Consider the following 24,096-nt stretch of genomic DNA (forward strand, 5'->3'; position numbering starts at 1 on the left):
TTTTAATGTGACTTGTACTGATTTATGTAACTCTTAGTAAGAATACGATACCACAGTCCCAGCCTCACATTGGTGACTGGTCCCTCTAAAATAATCAGAACCTACCCTTCTACCAGATGGCAGAGCTACCAAGAGCAATGTGGTAGGCTCAAGCATTTTCCATCTATTCAGAATGGAAGATGTGGGGCCTTTTGGATCCAGAAATGTGTAGAAGTTGCAATATCTTAATATTATCAACGTTGTTTTAGGTAATTTTTGATTTTTATTTGCAGGGGAGATTTTCCTTGCCACCTTTTAAAGATCTAATTAATCAAAAATGTGTATGGAAACATGTCAGTCACTTAGGCATGTCTCATAACTTGAAGGTAACTGGTGGTGCAAATCTGCAGTTACTGAGAAACATTGCAATCCTCCAGAAAATGAACCCTCAGTCTGACCATCTTCATATTTCTCCTACCTAGCTTTCAGGGAATGCATAAGAACAGGAGATTAAAAAAATTAATATCTTCTTTAGAATACTCATGAAATAAAACCTTTCCTTGGCAATATTATATTTCTTTTGCTTTTGATTAATTCTAGGGTCTTACTTACACACTTCAGATGACCTCCATACTACAGCATCAAATAAGAAGAAAGGGTAGTTCCTTGAAAATCAAGATTCCATTAATTTAAAATTCTCTGAGGGAAAAAGCTGTAGATAGAAAAGAGCTGGCAGGAAGTTTATATGCTGCCGGTGTGCTATATTCGCCATAAAATGCACATCTAAATCAGGTGACTGCTTTCTTCCATTACTAGCATTGGGATATGAAGAAGCAGTTGTTCAGTGTAAAACAGCTCATGTGAGTAAGAGAATGCAATTAAATTATCTTGAGCCAGGCACCCATGAAAGCTTCTCCTGTAGCAAAGAGATGGGGAATTATAGAGTGCCATTGCCTAGAATGATTTATTTGTAAAGTCCTGCATAAGACAGAGAGAAGTATGCATATTCCATTCAATTATGCAAATATTGTCAGCTATTTAATATATAGTATATTTATTTCTGAGAAATCAGTGATATTTAGAAAAAAAAAAAGACTTATCCCTCATTTTGAAACACATTTCTGGAGCAAATCCAAAACAGCAGCTGGAATTTTATGACTCCTGCAGAATTCTGAAAAATCCCACATTCAGTCCTAAGGAATTGTTACTCACATTCAACGTGATGACACTATAAAAAATAGCTAGAAAATGGCTTATTGTGGACTGAAGAGTAGGGCAATCTACTTCTTAATTCCTCTGACCTGCAATTATGCAGAATTCCAGTGCTGGCAAAAAATTGGCTAGAGGATTGGAACTACAATTTCAAGGCTTAATGTTTGTTTTTCATTCATAATGGCAATGCCAGAAGTAAAAGCTGGACATCAGAGATTGTACGATTTGTAAGATTGTAAAATATGTAAGATTTAGGACATGGATGACACAATCATCTGAAGTTTTATTTCATCCCACAGTACTTGAAAGCCCAGCTTTCATAGAAGAAACAGCAGAGATAAATGCCAAAGTAATTTTCTTTTTAAAGTAGCTATATGACTTCTAAACCACTTCATTGCCTTGAAACCTATTCTTGGCTGTGTATTCTCCTGGAACTCTTGGGACAGTTTTCAGCACCTGCTCCTTTTGTCGGTGCCTGTTGGGCTTAGCAACTGCAGAGTCTTGTCCCTCTCCATTTTCTCAGAACCTGCTTGAACACCCCAAAGGCATCTTCTGGAAGCTATGCCCTGTGAGCAAAGAATCTGACTGGAAATCTTTATTTTATAGTGCTTACAAATTCCTATGCATACTCACATTTTTCTTCAGAAATACCAGTAAAAAAAACCCCAACATTATTTAAGTAAAAGGACTATGAAAGTAAGGCAAATATTAGCATAAACATGTCTCTTCTTCAATAAAGAACACAAGACTGTCGTTCAAATATGCAGGAAATCCAAATTTAGTGCCACCAATAATGAAACAAAAATATCAGTGGTGACATGACTCAAAGCTGACATAAACCCGGTCTGACACTTCTAACTTGGTAAAAGGATTTTGGTTTGTTAACACCATGTTGCTGGGTTTTGTTCTAGATCAGGTATCACCTGTCCCCTCATAGGCTGCAAGACAGTTGCCAACAAAAGCAACTCTTCATCTCATACTCTTAATTTAACAGAAATCCAGGATATACCTACTCTTTGTTTGAATCACTGATCCTGCAGCATTACTGATGATGGGATTGTGGCCCAAGTGCAATGCAGTAAAAGCCAGGAGCTGCAGCTTTCATCAACGGGATTTTAAACAAGGGGTTTTCATGAGTAGCAAGACACACATTCTGCTTGAAGGGCTGGCACAAAGTCAACACAGAAGAATGCTGTGTCAGGAAACTGTCATATTTACAGTATAAATTAAACCTAGGAAACCCTTCGAATCTTCATCTGAATAAAGGGTTCACATGTAGTTGTTTGACCACATAAAATGACACGGTTTCTATAAATATGAAGAAAGCACTGACAATATAAATATAATCACAACACAATTTTTAGGCAGGATGAAGCTCTTATTGCAGTCCATGCCAGGAAGTGCCTTGGAAGATTAAAAAAACCCGTCACCTGTACTACTATCATTATTTTCAAGTAACATTCAAACCTGCCACTTTTAATTTTCATGGTGGTTGTTTTTTCCCTGTAAAAATTAAAAGCAATACTTAATTGCCGCAGCATTACTCTCCTATTAGGACATGGTTGTGTCCGAAATAATTTTAGTGGTGAGATTTGAGGTCCTTTGGTCAAATGGTCGCAAGGAATTGGCTGTAATAGTAACAGAAATCCGACCTGTCACAATCGGGTCCTGGACTCTTTATGGTGCAAATTCTTTTTTATTTGATCAGGGGGCTGTCGGTGCCGTTCCATGGGACTTTGCCTCTGTTTTAACTCCTTATTGTCCAGCTTTCGCACACCTACGTGCAGGCAAACTGGCCAGTCGGGAATCGCGAAAAAAAAAGGGACGAGCCCGTTCCAGTGGTGCCTCCCTGAGGCGGGAGCCGCGGGGCGAGACGAGGGGCTGGCGGGACGGGCAGCACACGCCGTCCCTGTACCTCGGGCGCCCGCAGGGGCCGCAACTCAGACCCTTGCACGGGGTGCAGTTCCACACCCCGCTGCCGTCCTCGCGGCCGCCAACACTCGTGGCGCGGCCGCGCCCGCAGCCCCCGATCCTGCGCCGCGGGAGCTCCGCGCCCCGCCGGCACCTGGCGGCCGAAAGGCGGTGGCGACCCCTGCCCCGCCCCGTCCCGCCCCACCTGGTCCCGCCGTGCTCGAGCGGGGCCGAGCGAGGCCGCCCCGGGCTCTCCATTGTGCAGCCACCAGCTCCAGCCACCTGCCGGCGGCGCCGGGGCCGGGCACTGCTCCGCACCTCCCTCTGCCTCCCACAATCCCCCCGCCCACCCCTCCGGTCCCCGGCTGAACCGGGGAGAGCCCTCGCCTTCCCTTCCTCCCTGCCTCCCGTCCCCCAGGCTGGCGGAGCTCCGCCGCCTCCCCTCCCCCGTCCTCCCTCCCTCCCTCCCACGGCGCGGCCGCCGCCCCTCCGCCCTTGCCCGCCGGAGCCGCTGACTTCCCGCTGCGCGCGGGTCGCCGCCGCCTCTCCCTGCCATGAGCCGCCCCCCGCCGCCGCAGCAGCGCTGAGCGGGGAGCGCGGAGCCATGCCGGGCTGGAAGAAGAACATCCCCATCTGCCTGCAAGCCGAGCCGGAGCGAGGTGAGCGCGGAGCACCGGAGGCGCCAGCCGCCCGCCGCGCGGGAAGGCAGGCAGGCTGGCGGGCGGGGGGCTGCGGCGCCGCCGGGCGCCCCCTCCCCAGCCCATCCCCGGGGCACGGCGGCACCCGCCCCGCGGTGGGACGGGCGGGCGGCCCCGCGCCTTCCATCTTGCTCCGCCGCCGCGGTCCTGGAGCGGGGGCCGTGCGGGGCGGCGGCAGCCGGGGGCCGGCACCCGCGGCGGGGCGGGGGGGACACACTGGGCCGGGCCCCGCCGCTCCCACCCTCGCAGCAACTAACTTTTCTCCGCGGTGCTGCCGCCCGCGCTGCCCCGGCCCGGGCTTCTACAGCCGGGGGGGCGCGTGAGCCGGGGGGCGCGGGGGTGCTCCGAGTGACTTCGGGAAACTTCCCCGCGTGTGGCTCTGCCCCGGGCCGCTGCTGGACCTGTCTCGTCGCTCCTCGTGGGATGCCGGCACCGCGGGGCCGCGATCGCCCGCTGCGAACTGACAGCGATCGCGCCTCGGTGCCCAGCAGCGCCCGCAGGAGCTGCCCCGAGTCCTGTCAGCGGCCCAGGGATGGCCTCAGGTTCCCCAACTCCGTCGTACGGGTCGGTGCTGGCGGAAGCGAGATCATTTCTGGTCGCTTTTCAAAATAAACGCTCTATTTATTCTAATAGAAAGGTAACTTTGCCCTTTCGTCAAGAGAGAGCTTTTGTCACGGCTGGTGTTGTGTCACTTGCTCTGCCTGTAAGTCAAAGGCAAAAAGGCTCGTACATCATTTACACTCAGGTGTGTCCGTCGTCTTACGTCTTTGATTTACAGTTTAATTCTGTGGTAGCATATGGAGTCCTGAGTAGGACGTTTGGGTTTGGTTGCCGCCAGGCTGGGTAGCTGGCTGTCCTGCTAGGGACAACAATTCACCAAGTATTAAAAAGGAGGAGGTTCTGTTTGCTGTATGGAAGAAATCTTGTTCCCTTGCATTGGAGGTGGAGGTCTGTTGCAGAACTGCTGCCCTGCTTCTGACTAGTAAATCCTATCCCTAATGGGAAGTTCATTGCAAATATATGACATCATGAAAATAGTCACTGAAATGGGAACAGGCATTTCAGCTGTGAAAAGCAAGATTTTTAGTCTTTACTCTTAGTAAATACATCATTACTGAAATCTGTGGTCATATTTCTTTATGTCAGGAATCTGTGTAGCTGAGGAATCACAGAAACAGGATGGATGACAGTTGTCAAAATATATCAGATGCTTTTACAGATGAGGGAACTTCAGAAAGGGTCTTGTCTGGCTATGTCAGAAACTGGAAAGATTTTCTCATATTCTGCATTAAGGTTGTGTCATGAGCTGTAACGTGCGGACTTGTCGTTATTCAGAGTAAACAATGGTGGTGGTTTTGCTCTGATGGGTTTAATGCCAGTTAGAATACTGATTTCTTAACAGTTCTTGTTTATTCCTATTTCTGTTTAATCTCTTTCATTCTCATTATGGAGCTGAATAGATTTATATGTTAATAGTCTTATCACTGGTGCTTTCCTTTATTGTATTTCAGTTGTGTAAATAACTGTGCCTAAAGTAAATTATTACCTTCTGAAGTATGTTGCATTGTACAGTGCTCAAGTTTATTTAGTAATTTAGCAGGATTCCAGTCACTGGAACTTTTCTGATTTAGACTCGGAAAAATATTAAATAGTCAAAATAGTTAATCAGTGTTGAATTTAATAGTTCTTGAGTATGAAGAATAGATGAAATAAAGCTTTCAAACTAGACAGAAAAACAGCCAGTGTAGTAATGAAATGGAGGTGCATCTTTAGCTAATGTAGGAGTTTAGTGTGGCATTGAGTAAAAGGCAATTACAGATACAGTTAAATTCTGGTTCAAAGCCAGCTGTGCTAACATCTCCCTCTTCTGTTTCTAGAAAATATTTCCATTCAGTTACTCTGCAGAACATTTTGTGTACATCGTGCTATCAGAAGACTTCTGTGAATGTAAATAGTGTTATTTGAAACTCACATTGTAGCCGATAACTTTCTGTGTTTTTGATATGGAGTAATACTGGGTGTGAAATATTTACTAATATAAATTCCTTTTATTCACATATACAAGCCTGCTTACATATAGGATGTAGAATATCCATTTATTGATCCTAAGTGCATGTGTATATTGGATAATAATACTCTTATAGAATATAAAAATAAGAAATATTTAAATGCACATGTATTTTCTTTGATTTTATGTTCCTGTGATCTAATTGTTTAAACCAGTGTTTTGTTCCTGTGAGAGGAGCTAGGCTTTATTCAACTTCATGAACACCAACAGGACTGACTAGTTGTGATTTTGCTGTATAACAACACAGACCTGCTAAATTAATTTGGCGCTGAAGTGTCTCTGTGGTGATCACTTGTAAAACCAACTATAAAATGAAAAGGATAAAAACAACCCATCCAAACCAGAAAAATACTCCACAACCACAAACCAAACAAAACCTCAGAAGATAACTGAGTAGCTAACTAATGCCAGTTTATCCATGTGCTTCCTGCTGTCTTTCCCTTTTAGGGAAGCCTCCCCTGCTGGTTTTATTATATCCATGGTTCATACCCCCTTCTCTGTCATAATAAACAGGTATTGTGCAGCCTTAATTTCCAGTCTATTTGTAGCAGCAGATTTGAACTGGAAAATGTTGGCACTGGAGGTGCTGGGAAAACTGGGAAGGGAAAGATTTCCCTCTGGTGAACCAGAAATGATTAGTACTAAAGCATCTTTCCCCCTCAAACCTCATAAGCTTCCCTTTAGCAGCTTCTCGAGAGCTCTGTCTAATACGGATCCTAGGTCCTCTGCATGCACCTTGTAGGAAGCTGATTGGACCCTCGTGTCCTCAACTGTGGAAGAGAGAGAAGTTCTGGGCACTAAGATGTGAGACTTGAGAGGTGGGTGGATTTGTTAGAGAGGATGTGGACGTGAAAATCTTGCTGTATCCTCAAGGCGCTGCAGCATACAAGTTTCACTGGGTACTGATGGTCTTTGTCCAAACCAATGCAGCACTGCTTTGGGGAGCACTTCAAGGCTGTTGCCTCACCCCTGATGCTCAGTTCATCTCGTACGTCTGGATGGCAGTGCTACTGCAGTAGAATGTTCTGGTGTGAGGGATCAACTTAAAAACTATCCAAGGAGCTGCTTTGTTTTGATGTGGGGAGCTACTGGGATATTGCAAACAGTGATAACCTTGTGCAGACACACTGGGTTTGCTCCAGGTAGGGTTATTTTAGTGCATGGGTATTCTTGTTTGCCTCTTCTTTGCATCAGAACCCCCCCATCCATATTGAATACCTACCTCAAAAAGTCCTTAGCGTGCAGCCTGTTGTTGTTGTTCCTACAAGTCATGTGCTGAAATAGAGGTTATCCAAAAACTTGACAAAATCAGAATTTTGCTGATGGAAATTGGCCGATCTTGATGAAATGAAGTAGCAGAGATGTGGTCAATGCTGTTGGCTCACCTTGGCAACAATTGATACCCTGAGTGAAGGAGAGTAACCTGGGTTAATGTTCCAAGCATCAGAGCATGTGTATGCATGTCGAGTTTAGCATTTATGAGAGTGCTTTGTGGTAGAGAAGATTCTCCTCTGAGAGGTGGCAATCCATGGTATTTCAACAAGTATTTTTAGATGTCTTCACTGTGGAAATTATGTGGGATACTTACATCAACTAAAAAATCATATTGTGCTAGTTTTCAGAGGCTAAAACCATACTTAAAATATGAAGTGGATAGCTCCCTTTTTTTGTGCATGCTGCAGCTCAGTTAGTGGTGTTCTGCTGCCTGCTCTGTAATCGAACAGTATTCTGCAGTGATTATGCTGCTTCTGGCTTCCACCACCACAATTATCACAAAGAGTGTTGTTTCCTTTAGAGAACGGGAATTGTGTTCTGTGTTGAGCAAAAGATCTGTAAGATATACCTGATGCAGTAAGCCCTGTCGTTTCTAAAATGACATGTGAAGATGTACCAGTATAAGACAGTGTCTGTAAAATTCTGGGCACACTTCCCTCCTTCCCAGTTTTCTGCCTGAGACATTAAATCAGATCTTGATATAAACCACCTAAACTTGAACTTGTTGTTCAAGTGATATCTGAGTAAATACTTTAAGAAGAAAAATATTACTGGAATTTTGCTCAGTATCCCTTCCAGTCAAGTTAAATGAAGGTGTTTTATGGAACTCCTGTTTCAACTTGAGAGCTGATTAAGTTTGACTTGAGTACAGAAAACAGTATTTGTATATCTTGTATGCTCGCTATGGGACTGCTTGAGATCCCTTAATGTACATGCTTGTTAATTTTAAGAATGCATCTAAGTATGCTTTGGCCTTGTTTATTTTCTCTTTTTTTAAGGTACTGTGTGTTCCACAGTTGTTTTGCCTCTACATTTAACACATTAGCCCAGTTACACTGAGGAAGAGGGAAAGACTGTATTTTTATTTTCTACTCTTCCATCCATGTTCACAGTTCTTGAAAGTCAGGGAAATGAGGTGAACTTTAGAAAGCATTTCAAAGGAAACATTAGGAAATGTTTTAAACCCCAGGACTCAAGGATAAAAAATATGCAAGTATTGTATGAATCCTCAAATTCAAAACCATCATGTTCTCATGGAAGATGTGCTGACAACAAGCATCTATCCCTGAGGTTACTGCTGCGTGAGCTTGTCTGCTCATCTTAAGCTGGAAGAGAATTGGTTTCTTAGATAAGGGAGAGATATGAGCCTCTTACTGAATTTAATCATGTTATTGTGGGTTAGCAATTTGCATCTGATCAAAGGAGGCCAGTTTAGAGAGGTTATGCTTCATACTCTTTCCAGGTGCATGTTAAAAATTAGCTTCTAGATTTTGAACACAGAAGGCTGAGGGTGACTGTTCATTGTGTTTCAGGCTCTCACCTAGTAAGGCAAGAGGAATCTCTTTCTTCTTACATGGGTCCTCAGAAACTCAAGAAAATGAGAACTGGAGACCTAGGATTGGAAACCTTGTGCAGAGGCCTTCTGTTTGTCTTTATCTGTTTTCTCACTTCTGTCACATGCCTTGTGAAAAGTTAAAGTGTAACCTGGATGGCAGAAAGCCTTTTGTGAGGACTGGGTGTTGGGGATGAACATGTGGAGAGAGATGCTTGGAAGGCATTGCCGAAACTTAGTGTAGAGTCCGGATAGATACCTAGTGCGTGAACAATTGGGACATTTGGTCAGTTATGATATGCAAAGCACACTGTAGTTGCTTACATTTAAGGTGAAGAAGTGATGGACAAAATAAAGGTGAGGAAGGACGAAAATAAAAGGAAGCGTCATCATATCTCAGCTGCTGACATAAGAAGCTGGCTTAACTAGCTGCATTTCTGCATCTGAAACTACAACGAAATCTCAAATTGGAAAACATTAATTCTAGAAGATAGATTAATAACAAAATACTAATTACCAGTTGTATGTATTCTGTCCTTGCCTTGTCAGAGCTTCTACCTCTTTTCACCTCAGTCTTGCAGTCTTGACTGAACTGTGTCTTGGACAGCTGGTCTTTCTCTGTTTGCTAAACTGAATGTTGTTGAAACCCTTTGCCAGGTGGGATAAGATGACACTCTAGAGGTGGTTTTCGTCAGCATGCAAAGGACACAGGCACGCTCTGTCAGTTTTTACATTCTTTCTCTTAAAATCTGCTGGGACCAGGAGGACTCTAACACAGGGATGGAAAGGAGGCAACAATTGCTCCCTAGTGCCCTTTCAGCATGAAGGAAACTGAGAATAGGCAAAAAGCATCTACATCTCTTGCGATCTGCACAGCCAAGTTAGCAGCATTTTATGGCCTGTAGTATTAAAAGAGTTTGCTAAATCTTGCAGAATCTTCATGAAGATACGGTCTTCACTGATTGCTGGGAGATGATCATCTACTGTGTCTGAGTCATAAGCAAGGTTTTTCCCCACATAGAAAGAAAATGTGAGATACTGGGTGAAAACAAATAATTTTTTTTTCAGAGGGGAAGCAGCTTTTACTAATGTTCATGAGAAATGCAGTTATGTTTGATAACAGAGAGTGATGGCAGCAAACACTAACTTGCGTCAAAGAACAGCAACATGTAGAATTTGAAGCACTGTTTGCCACTGACAGGCACAGTTACTTTTGTGGTTATCTGGGAGCTATGAAGGGTATAAGCTCTAAACAAGTTTTTGATCAGAGCTTCTTGTGCACTGAAACATTAGAGAGTGACATGACTGGAAACACAGAAGCTTCAGTGTTAGATTCTTTAGTAATTTAGATGTAGACAACTTCCCTTGAATCTCAATACATACCTATATCCCTACTATGGATTGTTTCTTTAGTATTATTCAAAATTACCTGAGCTGCCATAGCTCAAGGCTTCCCTGAAGAGCTGTCAAGATCATGTTGCACTCTGGTGGTTAAAGTAGGTAAGACTTGATGTGCACTTTCTCCCTATTGCCTGTATCTGACCCCTCTTTAGTTAGTCATGCTGATGCTCTTGGAAAAAAAGATGCAGAGTCATTAATTATCTGTAAGGGTCTTATGATTGTGGCTGTAAAATTTTATTGTGTTTGAATGTTTTACCTAGACCATTTGAATTTATGCATGTTGAAATGTCAAGAGTACCATCCATTCTGACTTAGGCAAAAACGGACTAAAGCATCCTAGGTGTATGGGGTCAGGGTGATCACCTGCTCAGTGTTTCATTCAGGCAAGATGATTGTGACACTCTGTAAAATTCAGGGTAAAATAATAACATTTATGTTGGATACGAGTAATCTTGATTGCTGTATCACCCTGCTAGTGTTTTGGGGTTTTTTGGTGGGTTTTTTGTTTGCTTGTTTGCTTGATTTTTTGTTTGTTTGTTTTTTGCTTTCCTCTTCCTGCTGGCACTGACTGTGCTGGGTGGCTGGGGAACGCAAACTCTTCTGGTGTTTTCTGTGGTATGAAGTGGTAAGATTTTATGGCTCTGAATGATGCTGATCATCTAATGTTTGGGTTTTTTTCAAAGTCATTATCAGTGCAAGTTCTGCATTTCACTGATTCTGCATCACAACTTAGAAGCAATGTTCTTTGCTCTCTTATTTTCTGTGTCTGTCTTGAGTGCACTAACTCTGAAGTTTTTGAAATTTCCTGTCTGCTTAAGGCATTTCTTTAACATGCGCACAGATTTAGGCATGCACTGATACCTATATTTATGTATTTGTTTAAGAAACAATAATTATGAATACTGTGTTTTGCAGTAGTTCATCATTCTTCTTAGAGACATTTTAGATATATTCACTGCTATTTGTTTAAATATTTAGTGGGAACTGATTCTTGCTTTTCAGAATACTTTAATATGAAAATAACTTTAATTTTCAGATAACTTTTCCTCTGCCATTAAAGATATATTTTTTGAACCAAAGAAAAAGAGGAAGGTTCAGCTGCTGGCTCTATATTCTAATTTCTGCTTTTGTCAAAGATCAGGGTAGTAGGTAAGTAGTGCCTTGAGCCATATTCCTGTACATATGTTTCTTTTTTGTGAAGTGATTGAAGTAATTTTAAAAAGCACAAACTCTGAGATTTTTATGATGTCGTCTTCAGGTTTAGCTATGAGAAGCATCCTTGTAGCTGAGTTATGGAATCCCTTGTCATCTGAAAAACTACTCTTGAATGTCTTTTTTCTTTCCCAGCTTATAATATACATCAGGGTAGTTTTGAAATTTCTGTCCTTTTCCATGACTCCTTCCTTTTCTTCTGTTCTTATCAGAGTTGGCAATATTTTCTTCTGACCCCTTTCTGTAACTAAGCATATTTAATTTTTCTTTAACTGCAAAGAAGGAAGTCAGCACAAAGAAGAAATACCATGATTGGCCTGTTCATTGAAACCAAGCAATTCTGTGGTGTTTAGGCTGGTACTCTGAAGAAAAGTATTGAAAAATAGCCTTTAATTGATTTGTTTCAAGTGTTGCTTATTGTTTCCTTAGTGCTAACTTCCTGTAATAATTATATGAAGTGTCTTTTTTTAATTTGTGTGGTTTTACTTTCAGTCATTAAAAAGAAAATTCAATTTATGTTTATGTGAAACCTCTAAATGTCTTACTTGACAAATTTGGGGGTTTATGCAGTTATGTGAATGCACTGTAATTTTTTGGTTGATACTGAATTAGACTATTACTACACAAGAGACTGAGAATTGTGTTTATACACATTTAAGAGTGTGCAGGGTTAAAGGTAAGCATTTTCATGGTATTTAAGAATATACCCTTTTTGGCATTCTGTGCTACTGAAGTACAATACACAGGGAGCACAAGTGAAGGTCTGTTCCTGAGATTGTTTTAAAGTCATGGTTTGTGACAGTATTCTTTAAATAGAACAATTTTTAGCCTAATGTTATGAATCCGTGTATTCAAGTTTAGACACGTAAATTACTGTATTGGCATGTGGATTCCAGCTCATAATCAAATATTAAGCATTTTGCCTCAATCGATAGCATGCTGAGGATTAAAAGAAAAAAAACTTGTTATGAATTCATAATATGTCCAAAAGAGATCTGTCTATCAGCAGAATGTGCACGTGAAAGGCTTGAACCAGCAAACTGTCCTGCATGGAATCCCTAATCCAGCAAAGTATTTAAAAATATACGTATTTTTCTGATCAGATCATAACACTCAGTAGTGTTGGTTAGCTTTTAGCTGTATGAATGGATTATGCATCTGGTCCCAGTTCATTTGATGCTCATCTGAAAAAGTTCTCTAAGTCAAGGCTACTGAGACCTTTGCTGCTTATGTGTACAGATAGAATTATAGAATGATTTGGGTTGGAAGGGACCTTAAAGATCATCTTATTCCAACCCCTTGCTGTGGGCAGGGACACCTTCCACAACACCAGGTTGCTCAAAGCCCCATCCAACCTGACTTTGAACATCTTCAGGAAAGGGGCATCTACAACTTCTATGGGCAACCTGTCCCAGTGTCTCACCCTCCACACAGTAAAGAATATCTTCCTAACATCTAATCTAAACCTGCTCTCAGTTTGAAGCCATTCCCCCTTGTCCTATCCCTGCAGTTCCTGATGAAGAGTTCCTCTTGTGCTCTCTTCACATACTGGAAGGTTGCTATGAGGTCTTCACGCAACCTTCTCTTCTCCAGCCTCAACTCTCTCAGCCTGTCTTTGTAGGAGAGGTACTCTAGTCCTCTTACCAACTTTGTGGCTCTCCTCTGGACTTGCTCCAACAGTTCCAGGTCCTTCTTGTGTTGGGGGCACCACAACTGTACACAGTGCTACAGGTGGGATCTCACAAGAGCAGAGTAGAAGGGGAGGATCACCTCCCTTGACCTACTGGCCATGCTCCTTTTGATGTAGATACTTGAGAATGAATAATCCTTTTGAAGTCAGTGTGCTTAAATTTAGTCTTATAATGTATATGCTTAAGTGGATCAAAGGGTAGTTCTAAATGCCTGTTTTGAGGGGGAAAGAAAAAGCCAGTAAAAGGGATTTAAAAGACTGTAAATTTTCTCCCTCTCTTTTTATTAAAAGACTAGGGTTTCCCAGAGAACATGTAAAGCAAATTTTTCTTAGGTGGTACTCCTTTACTTATTCCTCATGTTCTTTGTTGGAAGAGAAGTTAAATGTGTTTAACTGTAGGATGTTTTATATTCTTTTTTTTTTTCTGGTGGAAAAATATCTTTTCTTTGCATTGAAAAATGTTACATCGTGAATGAAAGTAATGTGCAAAAAATATATACTCAGAGATGGCAGTTTTATCACAAAAAGTGACACATACCATTTACCCAAACAGGCCTGAGATCCCACTGTGTTTTCAGTTACCTGATTCATTATCATGAAGAGGCTATTATATATCATAGTGGAGGAAAAAAATCTTTGTCAGAGTGGAAACATTGGGAGGGTTTTTTTTTTTTTCTTCCAAATTTATTGTGCACGTGGATCCTAAAAAACACAAACTTTTCCCTACTGCATATTTGACTGTAACAGCGCTGGAAGCAGAAGTTATCACTGGACAAAATTAGGGTAGCATTGTGGTTGAAATCAATAAGAATTTTCTGTTGAATCTGTTGAAAGTAGGATACCTGTGCTGTTGTCATTTGGGACAGTTACAAATTTGGCTTAGTTTTTTGAAAACTGGAGTATGGCATTGGATGGAATGAGAGTATCACCTGTTGAGAAAGGGATTTAGCACTCCGGGGCTGTTACTGTGAGTTGGCATTGAAAGGTGTTTGGAGGAAAAATAGCAATGCTATTTTTGTGCCATGTGTCTTAATTCCCAGGCAGTTTAAAATACATATACTTTCAGATAATCCTTGCTACTTTGATTTTGTATTCCAGTTGTTGCCTTAAGAGAATGTGGAGAAAAGACTCCGGGCCAATTTAGTGTATAAGGTAAGATAAAGAGAGGTCCTTTAATCTCAGGCCTGAGGCCCAGGGAATACACATGACGCAGGTGCCCTCTGACAGTGGTTCTATGATTTTATAATAAGGTCCTTCCAATCCCAGATTTATCCATACCCAGTTCTGCCCCCCAACACACCCCCTTGGGAATTGTCTCGGGTCTATGGGACCCCTTCTTCCTCATCTTCGTCTTCTTCGCAGCACACACAGTTCTTGGAGTTCCTCCAAAATTCTGGGCTTGAAGATCGCTGTGTCTTTGTGATATCTTCTGGTCCAGGCCTTAGGGTGTTTTTCTACAATTCTACCTTGAAAAGAAGACTAAACACGCTAACAGAATTTAGAGGGATTGATATGGAGTGGGATAATAGGCTTGGGTATGTGTGAACATTATGCTACAGGGTAAGGGATATAATACAGCTACATTAATATCTACAAAAGTTAAAAAAGTCCAAAAAGCTCTGAGGCATCACAGTCTTTCTATTTTTGTGGACTGCTGATGTCTGTAGTTTGAAAATACTTTGTCACCTGGGAGCTGTTACTGAAATCTAAGTAATAGTAGAAATATTAAAATTTCCAAAGGAAATTATTAATACTCTCAGTCAAGTCCATGTTTTCTGCTTTGTCCATCAGAAGAGAGAACTTTGAATTTGTTAGCTTGCTTCATCTTCAGCAGTGGTTTATGAACCTTAAACCTTTCTTCTTTAAGGTAGGTATTACTTTGTGGAAAAAAAAAACTTGGACAGAGGTGTGGTTTGATGCAAGATCACAATAGACATCTGCTTTGCAGTTTGAACTCTCGTGTCTCCTTCTTCAGTCACTGGAACACTGTGGTCTGTAGTCTTTCCTGTTTGCAAGAATTGTACAAGATTTCTCTTTAATAGCTGGTTAGAAAATACAACTAGAAGAAAAAGAGGCAGGGTTTTTTTTCCCTGCCTGGGAAAAGAACTGCACTTACTTGTGTGAATACAACACATTGAAAGGATTCCAATTCTACCTGCTCATCCTCAAAAGCAGGAAGCCAATGTCAAATGGATCATCCATGGAGTAAGGTGAATAATAATGAAAAAGCTGGATAAACCCAATATTATTCTCCAATATGACATTGCCATAAAACTGTTCTAGTGCTCTGTATGTTTCCAGTCAGTTAAAAAAATAAATAAATTCTCTGTTAACAAACAATACTCATGTCTTTAAACAGACTTCAGTATTGCCATGGTAAAGAACATTGGTGTATGAGTCATTAAACCATATGAATATTTGTTTGTGTATGCTAGTTTCCTGTTTTACTAGTGCATCTCAGTGTGTTTATTGAAAATTTCCCTGCAAAAAAGTCTTCAAGGAACATCTTTTGAACATAAATGTTTAATCAGGTAAAGAAGGGCATTATTTTCATAATGAAAATGTCATCTTTCCCCTTCAACTGAGGTGCTGCATAAAAGTAGACAAGAATAAATGCACTTTTGCTTATTTGATCTTTCAAGAGCAAGTTTATGATCTGCCATTGCAGAATTTGGGAGATAATAATCTGTGAGCCCAATTACACAGAAGAGAGGAGACAATTTTTTCCGTTGCATGTAAAACCAAGGGTTTACATTTAATCTTATAAAAAGTCTACTCTGCCAATACTAAGATGCGAACACTAAGGTGCATAAGACTGTATAGAAGAATTGTACGAGGCTGGACTTGGCAGTGCTAGGTTTATGTTTGGACTTGATGGTCTTAAGGGTCTTGTCCAACCTAAATGATGCTATGATTCCACATTCATCTGTAAGAGAATGATTTAAGTGTTAATCTTCACTGTTCCTCCTGATGTCTCAGTCATTTGGACTACACTGGAGATTGCTTCGGAGGTTGGTCTCGGACACCTTTAGGGTTTGCTCCTGCTTTACTGTGCTTCTAGGGTTGTCTTTTCAATGGTGATGGACTTAAACACCTCAGCTGCTTCCCCCATTATGTGTAACAGCAATTGCCATTCGTTTTCTGTCTGACCACAGCAAGAACTGCTTGCTTTCCCCATGACCACCCTTTGGCTTCCCTTAAGCTATAAACATCATCTGGTATAGTAAAGAGCAGTAAATAGTTTTTATATTAGATTCTGCATTCTGCTGTCAGCATCATATTCTGTTTTTTTCTGAAACTGAGTTTGGAATGCAGTGTTATATACTTGATCCCTCTTGTGGTATTTCAAGGTTGCAATGAATTAGGGCAGTTATAGTAAAAATTTGAATCTTCAAGGCAAAATCTTCAAGGCAAAAAACACCCATAAACACCGATAGGCAAACAGGTAGAATATATTGCTGTGAAACCTTATTAAATTGGCAATGGCAAGAATGGCAGATTGATTAATGTTTCTTCATAAGAAGTTTTGGTGATTTTTCTTTTCTTTTCAATAAATGTTACACAGTAAATAGAGGTCATCCTGTGGTGTTCAAAGATGTGAGCTGGTGTTTGCCCATTCAAGGAAATACTACCATAATGTCACCTCTATTAAAGAACAACTTAAAGGTCTAGTGGTTCCTTCGTCTTCTTCTTTGCATACAGTATAGACTGTGTAAGCATAGTTTGAAATTCAGAAATAATTTGTTTGGAAAAGTATTTCTAATTTTTATTTATTAAAAGTCAGCTTAGGATAGTCAAACTAAGGAATAAGCAAAAAATCATGGGGTGAAATTGTTTGAAATTGTTTTAATTACGTCTCGTCATTCTGCAAATGTTTTAATTGCTTTTGTGGTGAAGCATTTAATAAACATATACAAAATCTGTTTTTATGTTTTGTTATTTCTAGTTAACATTAAAATGAACAATTTCTTAAGGAAAGGAAAAACAACATGAAATTGTTTTCCAGTAACGTAAGTAACCTTGCCTAAGTCCCTAGTTTATCTAATATTTTCGATTTTCATTTCCTATACTAGCCTTGATGTCTTCATGTTATTAGTAGTTTTGTATGGCTTCACAACATTTCGTAGTTTTTTTCCTTTAACAGTCTTCAGTTTTTGCAATGCAATTTTTTTCAGTTTTAACTGATTTTTCTTTTAATAGAGAGAAAAGGAATGAGAAAATAATGTTCAAACAGGAAGACTGTTTCCTGTGACCATTGAGACAGAGGTCTTCTCATCTACTTTGTCTGCGCCTGTCTCTGGTATTTCCTGCTTCTAGGCAATAAACTCCTTAGGAAATGCAGGATAACCTTCGTTTTGGGGATATTGGTTAGAAGTTTATTGTTGTCCTGAAGTTTGAGAATTTGTATTACATTTGAAATGTCTGTTTATATTTTATTGCTTACTATTATAGAGTGAGTATTCTTGTCATCTCTACAAATGCCTCATTTAATCCTGTAATCAATTGTCTAACTAGTTTTGTGTGGAAATGGAATTCACAGTCTAATTTTGTAAAGTCTTTTGTTATTGCTTGATACCTCTGATGATTGTTCTGGTTTTCTTGAGAATGGGTAGATAGAAGTTACCCACTGAGGTGTGCTCTCACCTGTATCTGTCCTTGTCACTGCTGTCCATATCTCTGTGGTAGAGACCTGCTGTATGTGGGTGCATGTTGCTTGTTTCTCCACACCTGTGTCATTGGTCAGTGTCTTTTCTGAAGCTGGAAGACTGGAGCCCAAGGCTAAGATCCAGATCCAGACGTACCTTTATTATAACCTTGAAAATCCACAAATCCATCCTTCTCCCTACTTTTAGAGTTATTATTGTTCTTTGAGAAGAGCTCCTCACTGTATTGTCCATTGGTCCTTTACTGTTATGTTACCCTTCTATTCATTTTCCCCGGGTACCCTGACACGACTCATAGTCTGTTTCCCTCTTCATTATCCTTTAAATTGTTTGCTAATTATGCAAGAATTATTAATTCCATCAGTCATCTCTCTCTCATGTTAGTCTTCAATGTTTTTCTGTTTTTTTTTCTTTTTTCAAAGATCCCTTTTTTCTAGTTAAAATACATTTCTAGTTCTTTCTGGTTCACATGAACAGATGAAAAAAACAGCTGGAGTCACAGAATTAAGAAAAATCAGAACTTGTCCGTGAACATTTCTTTGAACTCAGTTAAACCACTGATAAGGCTGGTCATATATTTTCCTTTTTTTTTGGGTTGCATATGCCTTTTTATGTGTGGACCTTATTTATTTCACTTAAGGTTTTTCTTGTTTGAGCTAAATGTTTGATTTTACTTTCTGTGTGGTGAATATACATATTTTAATTTATATATCATAGTCCATTACCTTCACTATTTAGGAGATGAGTGGAAGAAGAGGGAAGTACTTTTGCCCATGAATAGGAGAGCTTGGAAAATCTGGACCCTTCGAGAACGAGGGCTCTCAGTTCCAGATTCCCTGCTGTTTAACAGTTGAAATAACTTGCAACTCATGTTACAACTTGAGCTGTGGGTTTCTAAGCTCTGCAGCTGGGAATAGGGAAACCCTGAGGGCCCATCATTTCCAAATGTAAAGCAGGAGTTCTGGAGCCCTCTGTCACTAGGCACTCTGCATGTATCCATGCACTCTAAAGCCATGTATCCAGCAGCTCAACATGGGAATGACCAGAACTCAAATATGTCTGGTTTTTTAATAATGCATTATGTATATCAAGGTTATGTGGTTTTTTTTTCCTTGAAACATTTAGGTTTCAAGAAATCAGTAATTGGAAAAATTTTAATTCTAATTGTAAGGATAAATAAAGTTAGTAGCACTGGCAATATGTGGACTTTACTGTTTGAACTCAGAAGTGTAAGTTCAGTGGCACTTCAGAGAGAATGTAATAAAGAAAATTACCATCTGATCATAACTGAAAAGTGTACATGTTTAATGATGAGAGAGGTAACTTCTAGGAAGATGACCATGCATCAAAGACCGTATCAGTTGGAATTTTCTGCTTGGTATTGTCTATGGTTGTCTTTTTCTAGAAATGGGATAGATGATTTGATGTGCCTTGGAGTGACTTCTGGAGGAAGACTGTAAACCGAGATCTGGTTACATGCTGTAAGCCCGTGTGCGAGTGATGAAAGCAGAAGTGTGCATGGCTTTTGCAATGCCTCTTTTTTGTATTGTCTTTAATTGGTGGTTAACTGCTCTGAAGAATGTGTGTGTTCAACAGTGGGCAGAACTGAGCTGCTCTGGCAGCATTCCCGCTTCGCTGATTGCTTTGGAGCAGCAGGGTGTGAGTACTGTAGCAGCCATGGTATTAAAAGTTCAAGATTTTTTTTGTGAGTAATTATTTATGAAAATAAATAATAAATCAATGTAGTAGCTTGTGTACATTTTGATTTTACTCTGCAGTGAGCTTTGTCTCTGGCCTGGTTTGTAGCATGAACAAGCATGCCTGGCAATACTGGGCAGTGAGCTCTGTTTTAGCAACTTGATGGGGACTGATCACTGTAGTAGTCTGCACCCAGCAAGAGCAGCAATTTCAGGGAATACCGACAAAGCTTCCCAAACAGTTTCAGCTGTTGATTTACTCGAGGTGTTGGAAAGCTTTTTCCACTTGAGATTCTGTGCGTGTGATTTGTCATTCTGGGTCTTTTTCCTTGCTTTCTCCTTCCTGCTGGTAATAGCAGAGGGTCTCTGAACCACTTCCCCTCTTCTGTCTCACCTATTCTTCTCCTTTTTTCTTTCTTTGTCACTCTTAATCTTCCTTTATTTCACATTTTCCGTCTTTTATCCTTATTTCTTTGGTTCTTTCTTGTTATTAAGTTATCTCTTTAGACATGCATTATAAATAAGTTGCACTGTAGTAATGGTGAAGACAAACTAAGTAAGATGAATGCATGTTATCTGGGCATAATTTATGACACTTCTACCCACCAGTACAATAATAATGGATTGTATGGGCAAACTGCTGCATGGAATCAAGAGGGAAAATGATAAAAAGGGGTTGTAAAGGTAATTTTGTCTAGTGTTATTCAGCGTGTGGTTTGTGAATCACTGCTGGTCCATAAACCATTACATAATGGTCCTTGAAACAATTACAAAATGCCCCAGGCGTGCACACGCTTCCACACACTCAGCAGGATTGTGTCCAAGTATGTGGGCAGGCGCAGTCACTTGGCTCCCAGCTGCTGTCCAGGCCTCATTAAAATGTTTATTGCTGTCCAGTTCTGAATTTACCCAAGTTCTGTTGTTTTACCCAATGATTAGATATCCCTGTTCTTAACTTCCCATCATGCCAATACATTAGTTAAACCTCACACTTTCTTGCTTGAGAAAGTAACTGTCTCTGGCTGGCAGTCCAGATGTCTTTCTGCAGCAACTTATAGGCTGCTTTCGATGTCTTACGTCTGTTAATAGGATAGTTTTAGACCTCCTAGTCTCATAATCTCAAGTTTTACAAGTTCTTTTTGTGATCTTGTGGTTCATTTCCATACATACCTGGCTAATACGTTTTTCCCTACCCTGCTCTGTCAGTTGTTGTCCTATATTCTTCGTATTTGCTGCCAGTAGTGGTCATAATGATCACTGTATTTTATGTGTTCTAACACCTGTCTTCTGTATCTGACTGTAAAACTTTTGGCAGTAATCTTTACAGGAAAAGTCCAGTTTTGTCCTTGTAGCCTTTGAAGACAGTATGCTTTTTGAGATTAGGGCTTATTCTTTCCTATGGACATGCATCAGAAATCTGAGAAATGACCACGAAAAATTCTTTCTAGTGAACATGTCTAAATAACTCTTTTGTGATTGGTTTTGCAGCTAAATTTGGGTAACTTTCTGTGACACGTTTATGATGCAAATTTGAAGTGTGTAAAGAAAAGGCACTGGCTATTCTGGAAAATAAGGTTTCAAGTGTATTCAGTTGTTTCGAGTATGATAAAATCCTTCCAACTCTCTGACCTATTTGGTTATAACAAGAACAGTAGGAGCAACAATCACCCAGAGGCAATTAATTAGCACAGATTTCAGTTAAGATCTGGCAAAGAAACAGATACCTACAGAAATCCTATGTTGTGAGGAAGTAGCACCAGTAATAACAGGTAGTACTCATAATGAGAGATTTGCAGGAGAAAGTAGTTCATGTGAAGTGACCAGAAGCTGATTTTGACTATATTGAAGGGATATCAGAGAATGAGGTCATCTGGTACAAATGCTACTTTCTGCTTTTTCATCATATGTGGTAAGGAATAGAATTCAACCTTTCTCTTCTAGGAAGAAGAAGAATTCAACAATATTAGAAAACGGCCATGAACAAATCCAGGTGTTCTTGCTTTTAACTTTACAAGGTGAAAGAGTTATCTAATGCAAAAGAATACTTTCTGATAAAGGCCAAAACTGTGATTAAAATTCTTGACATCCAAAATGAGCAGGGGCTGATAAAGAAGCCTTTTAGTAAGTATTTCCCCATTGGACCCACAAAGGAACCTGGCATTACTCTACACTCTGCTTTGGAAGATTATAATTAAAATAAAATAGGAGCTTCTGAATAAAACAGGCAGTGTGTGAAACCTTACAGGTTTAAATAAGAAAAACCTGTTTCATATTAATTTCCCCCAAGTAATGGAGCAGAGGCTTTGCTCACAAAAGATACTGTTGTACCAACTACATGGAGGGGGAGATTTGTTCTGGGAAATAAGATAAATAAGTGGAATTTCTCAGGAGAAATGATGGGATATCAGCTATGCTTCAGACATTGGTAGATTCTGCATAGGTTTTTCAGGGCTCTGAGCCTGAAGACCACAGCCTCAGTGTTCACTAATGGCTGAGTCTCAGCGGTACTGGTGTTGCTCAAGTGAGCTTCACAAATCGGTGCTTTGTAAAAGCATGTGCTCTTGGAGGTGCACTTCTATGGGCGCTCTTAGATGTGTCCAGATGGTGTACCATGGAGCAGGACAGGATTTCATGGCTTGGTCCCAACAAGTAGCAGTGTCCACTAGCAGTGAACTCTCATCAACACAGAGGGTTGAAAATTTTAAAAAACTTCAGCCATGCATAGGGAGAGAGGTGGAAATCTCATAGAGAAACTCCATCAAATTTCATACATATTGGAGTCTGAGAAGAGCAGAGATGTACAAATTTATACGTATTTATGGTAGTCATTAAAATTGCATGCTTTATTTGATAGGCTGACAGCTGGCATGTGTGGGCTAGCAGTCAGCATGTATGTAGCTCTGAGCTGGCCACAATATGCAGCAGCTTGCCCTGGTAGGGATGTTAAAAGGGATGTGAAGAGCAGCTTCACAAGTGACAGAGTGGAAAAGTGTCTGTAGTGGGGAAAGGGGCAGAGGGAATTGTGTGGGATTTGAGGAGAGGACTTCCACCAGTGGGGAAGCAAACTCCTCTGATTCTGCTGCTGCTGCTACAACTGATTGTGTTATGTCCCACAGCTGCCATCATGGTGTGTCAGTTGAACTTTCTGCCTTTATCACAGGTGTCTGGAAGGAAAATGTCTTTCTTTTTTCAATTTAGATTTTTTTTTTCCTCTCTAAACTGTTTTTAAATTTAGCTGCTCTTTAGAAACAAGAAATGAATTCAGAGTATTGTGTTGTATTTATTGTGCATGCGACATTTTACAAAGGGAGTAAAGTCAGAATTGCCTAGAAAAAGGCAGTAGTCAAACTGCACTGAGTGCGTATGTTACAAACATTCCTTAATTACTGTAGATGTGTGGGATATATATTCTTGTATATACCCCCCATACTGGTATTTAGTGCAAAGATGAATAGTGATTGCTTCCTGAGCATGCACTTAGTGTCTTTTCTTTTTCCTTACAGTTCAGGATATGGCCAGTGCCTCATTATTCAAATATTCTTCTTCAAATTCAAATTACTCATTTTCTAAAGAATTGTGTAGCCCTCATTGCCATGTTTTCTGACTACTTATTGATGTCTTGTAAAACTCTGATCATTCCCATTGTATTGGTGGCAAAACAAGGAACCAACGGCTTAAAATCAAAATTATCTGCTAATTTTTTGGCCATTGCTAACATACCCCTTCACTGGTCTTATCTGATAGCAGCATTAGGTAAAGGTTTTGTTCATTGCTCCCTCTGCCTCAGTTGCAGCTGCACTCAAGCTTTGACAGAGCACAGGGAATCCCTGAAGCTGTCTTCAGTCTTTGGGAAGAAGAGATGGAGACTGTATACGACGGGGTCAGTCTGTCTTGCAACTGAGGTGCAGGGGTTTCTTGGGGGGAAAATGAAGGGTTCCCTCGAAGTTTTGGGTTGCAGGAGGACCAGTGAGTGAATACTTACTCTGGAGTCCTGACTCCTTTAGCCTTCAGCCTGCTCCTTTTAGATGTTCACATTTATACAGGCTCCCCTTTCCGTGGTTCCCAGTCTGTGTGACAAGTGGATGCTCTTAATTTTCTGCCTTGTCAATGCACGTCCTAAGTAGTTCTCTAGGTTTTGGTGTTTTGCAGTTTTTTGTTTGTTTGGTTGGTTGATTTTTTGGTTTTGATTTTATTTTAATTTAGTTTTTTTCCCCCCCTCGCCTAATTTGCTTGTTTGTTGATTTCCATTCTTCTGAGCTTCTACTCCTGCAATGCTTCTGAGCACTTTATGTGTTTTGGGTTTTGTTACTTTACTGTTTGTCTCATGGACAGAACAGGTTTCCTCATGTCCCTTTTAGCTCCTGATCCATTATCCACTGCTGATGAAAACATTTTCTGTCCTTGTTCCTATAGTCCCAGGCTGATGGAAATTGGTGGCCCATTCCAGGCTTGGGTTCCCTCAACAGATTTGCTTGTGGATGGTGGGTCTATAGGCAGACTCCTCCAAATGAATGCACTCTGCAAAAATACTGATTTTTAAACTCTATGAGAACTTTAATGGATGTGTACAAATTAAGATCTTAGAGAGGTGTATCTGTCTGTCAGCCATTGCTCTGCAATGTGCTCTATGATGACCTTACTTAAACAGGGAGGTTGGACCAGATTAGCCCACTGCGATCCCTTCCAACCTTACCTTCCAACCTCATTCTCTGATTCCATGGGGTTTCTAAGCTCTCT

At 40.6% G+C, this 24,096-nt stretch overlaps 1 protein-coding gene across 1 annotated transcript in view; it reads left to right on the forward strand.

Moving 5' to 3' along the window:
- Positions 1–3,648: 3,648 nt before the first annotated feature.
- The window catches only part of GRIP1 (glutamate receptor interacting protein 1), a 320,846-nt gene continuing 300,398 nt past the window's right edge, over positions 3,649–24,096 (forward strand). The window contains exon 1 of the mRNA XM_027655497.1: positions 3,649–3,761. Coding sequence (XP_027511298.1) covers positions 3,707–3,761 — 55 coding nt within the window. The 5' untranslated portion in view covers positions 3,649–3,706. The remainder of the gene's footprint in view (positions 3,762–24,096) is intronic.

This window comes from Corapipo altera, unplaced genomic scaffold (genome assembly GCF_003945725.1).
Source record: "Corapipo altera isolate COAL_440 unplaced genomic scaffold, ASM394572v1 1, whole genome shotgun sequence".
Lineage (NCBI taxonomy): Eukaryota > Metazoa > Chordata > Aves > Passeriformes > Pipridae > Corapipo > Corapipo altera.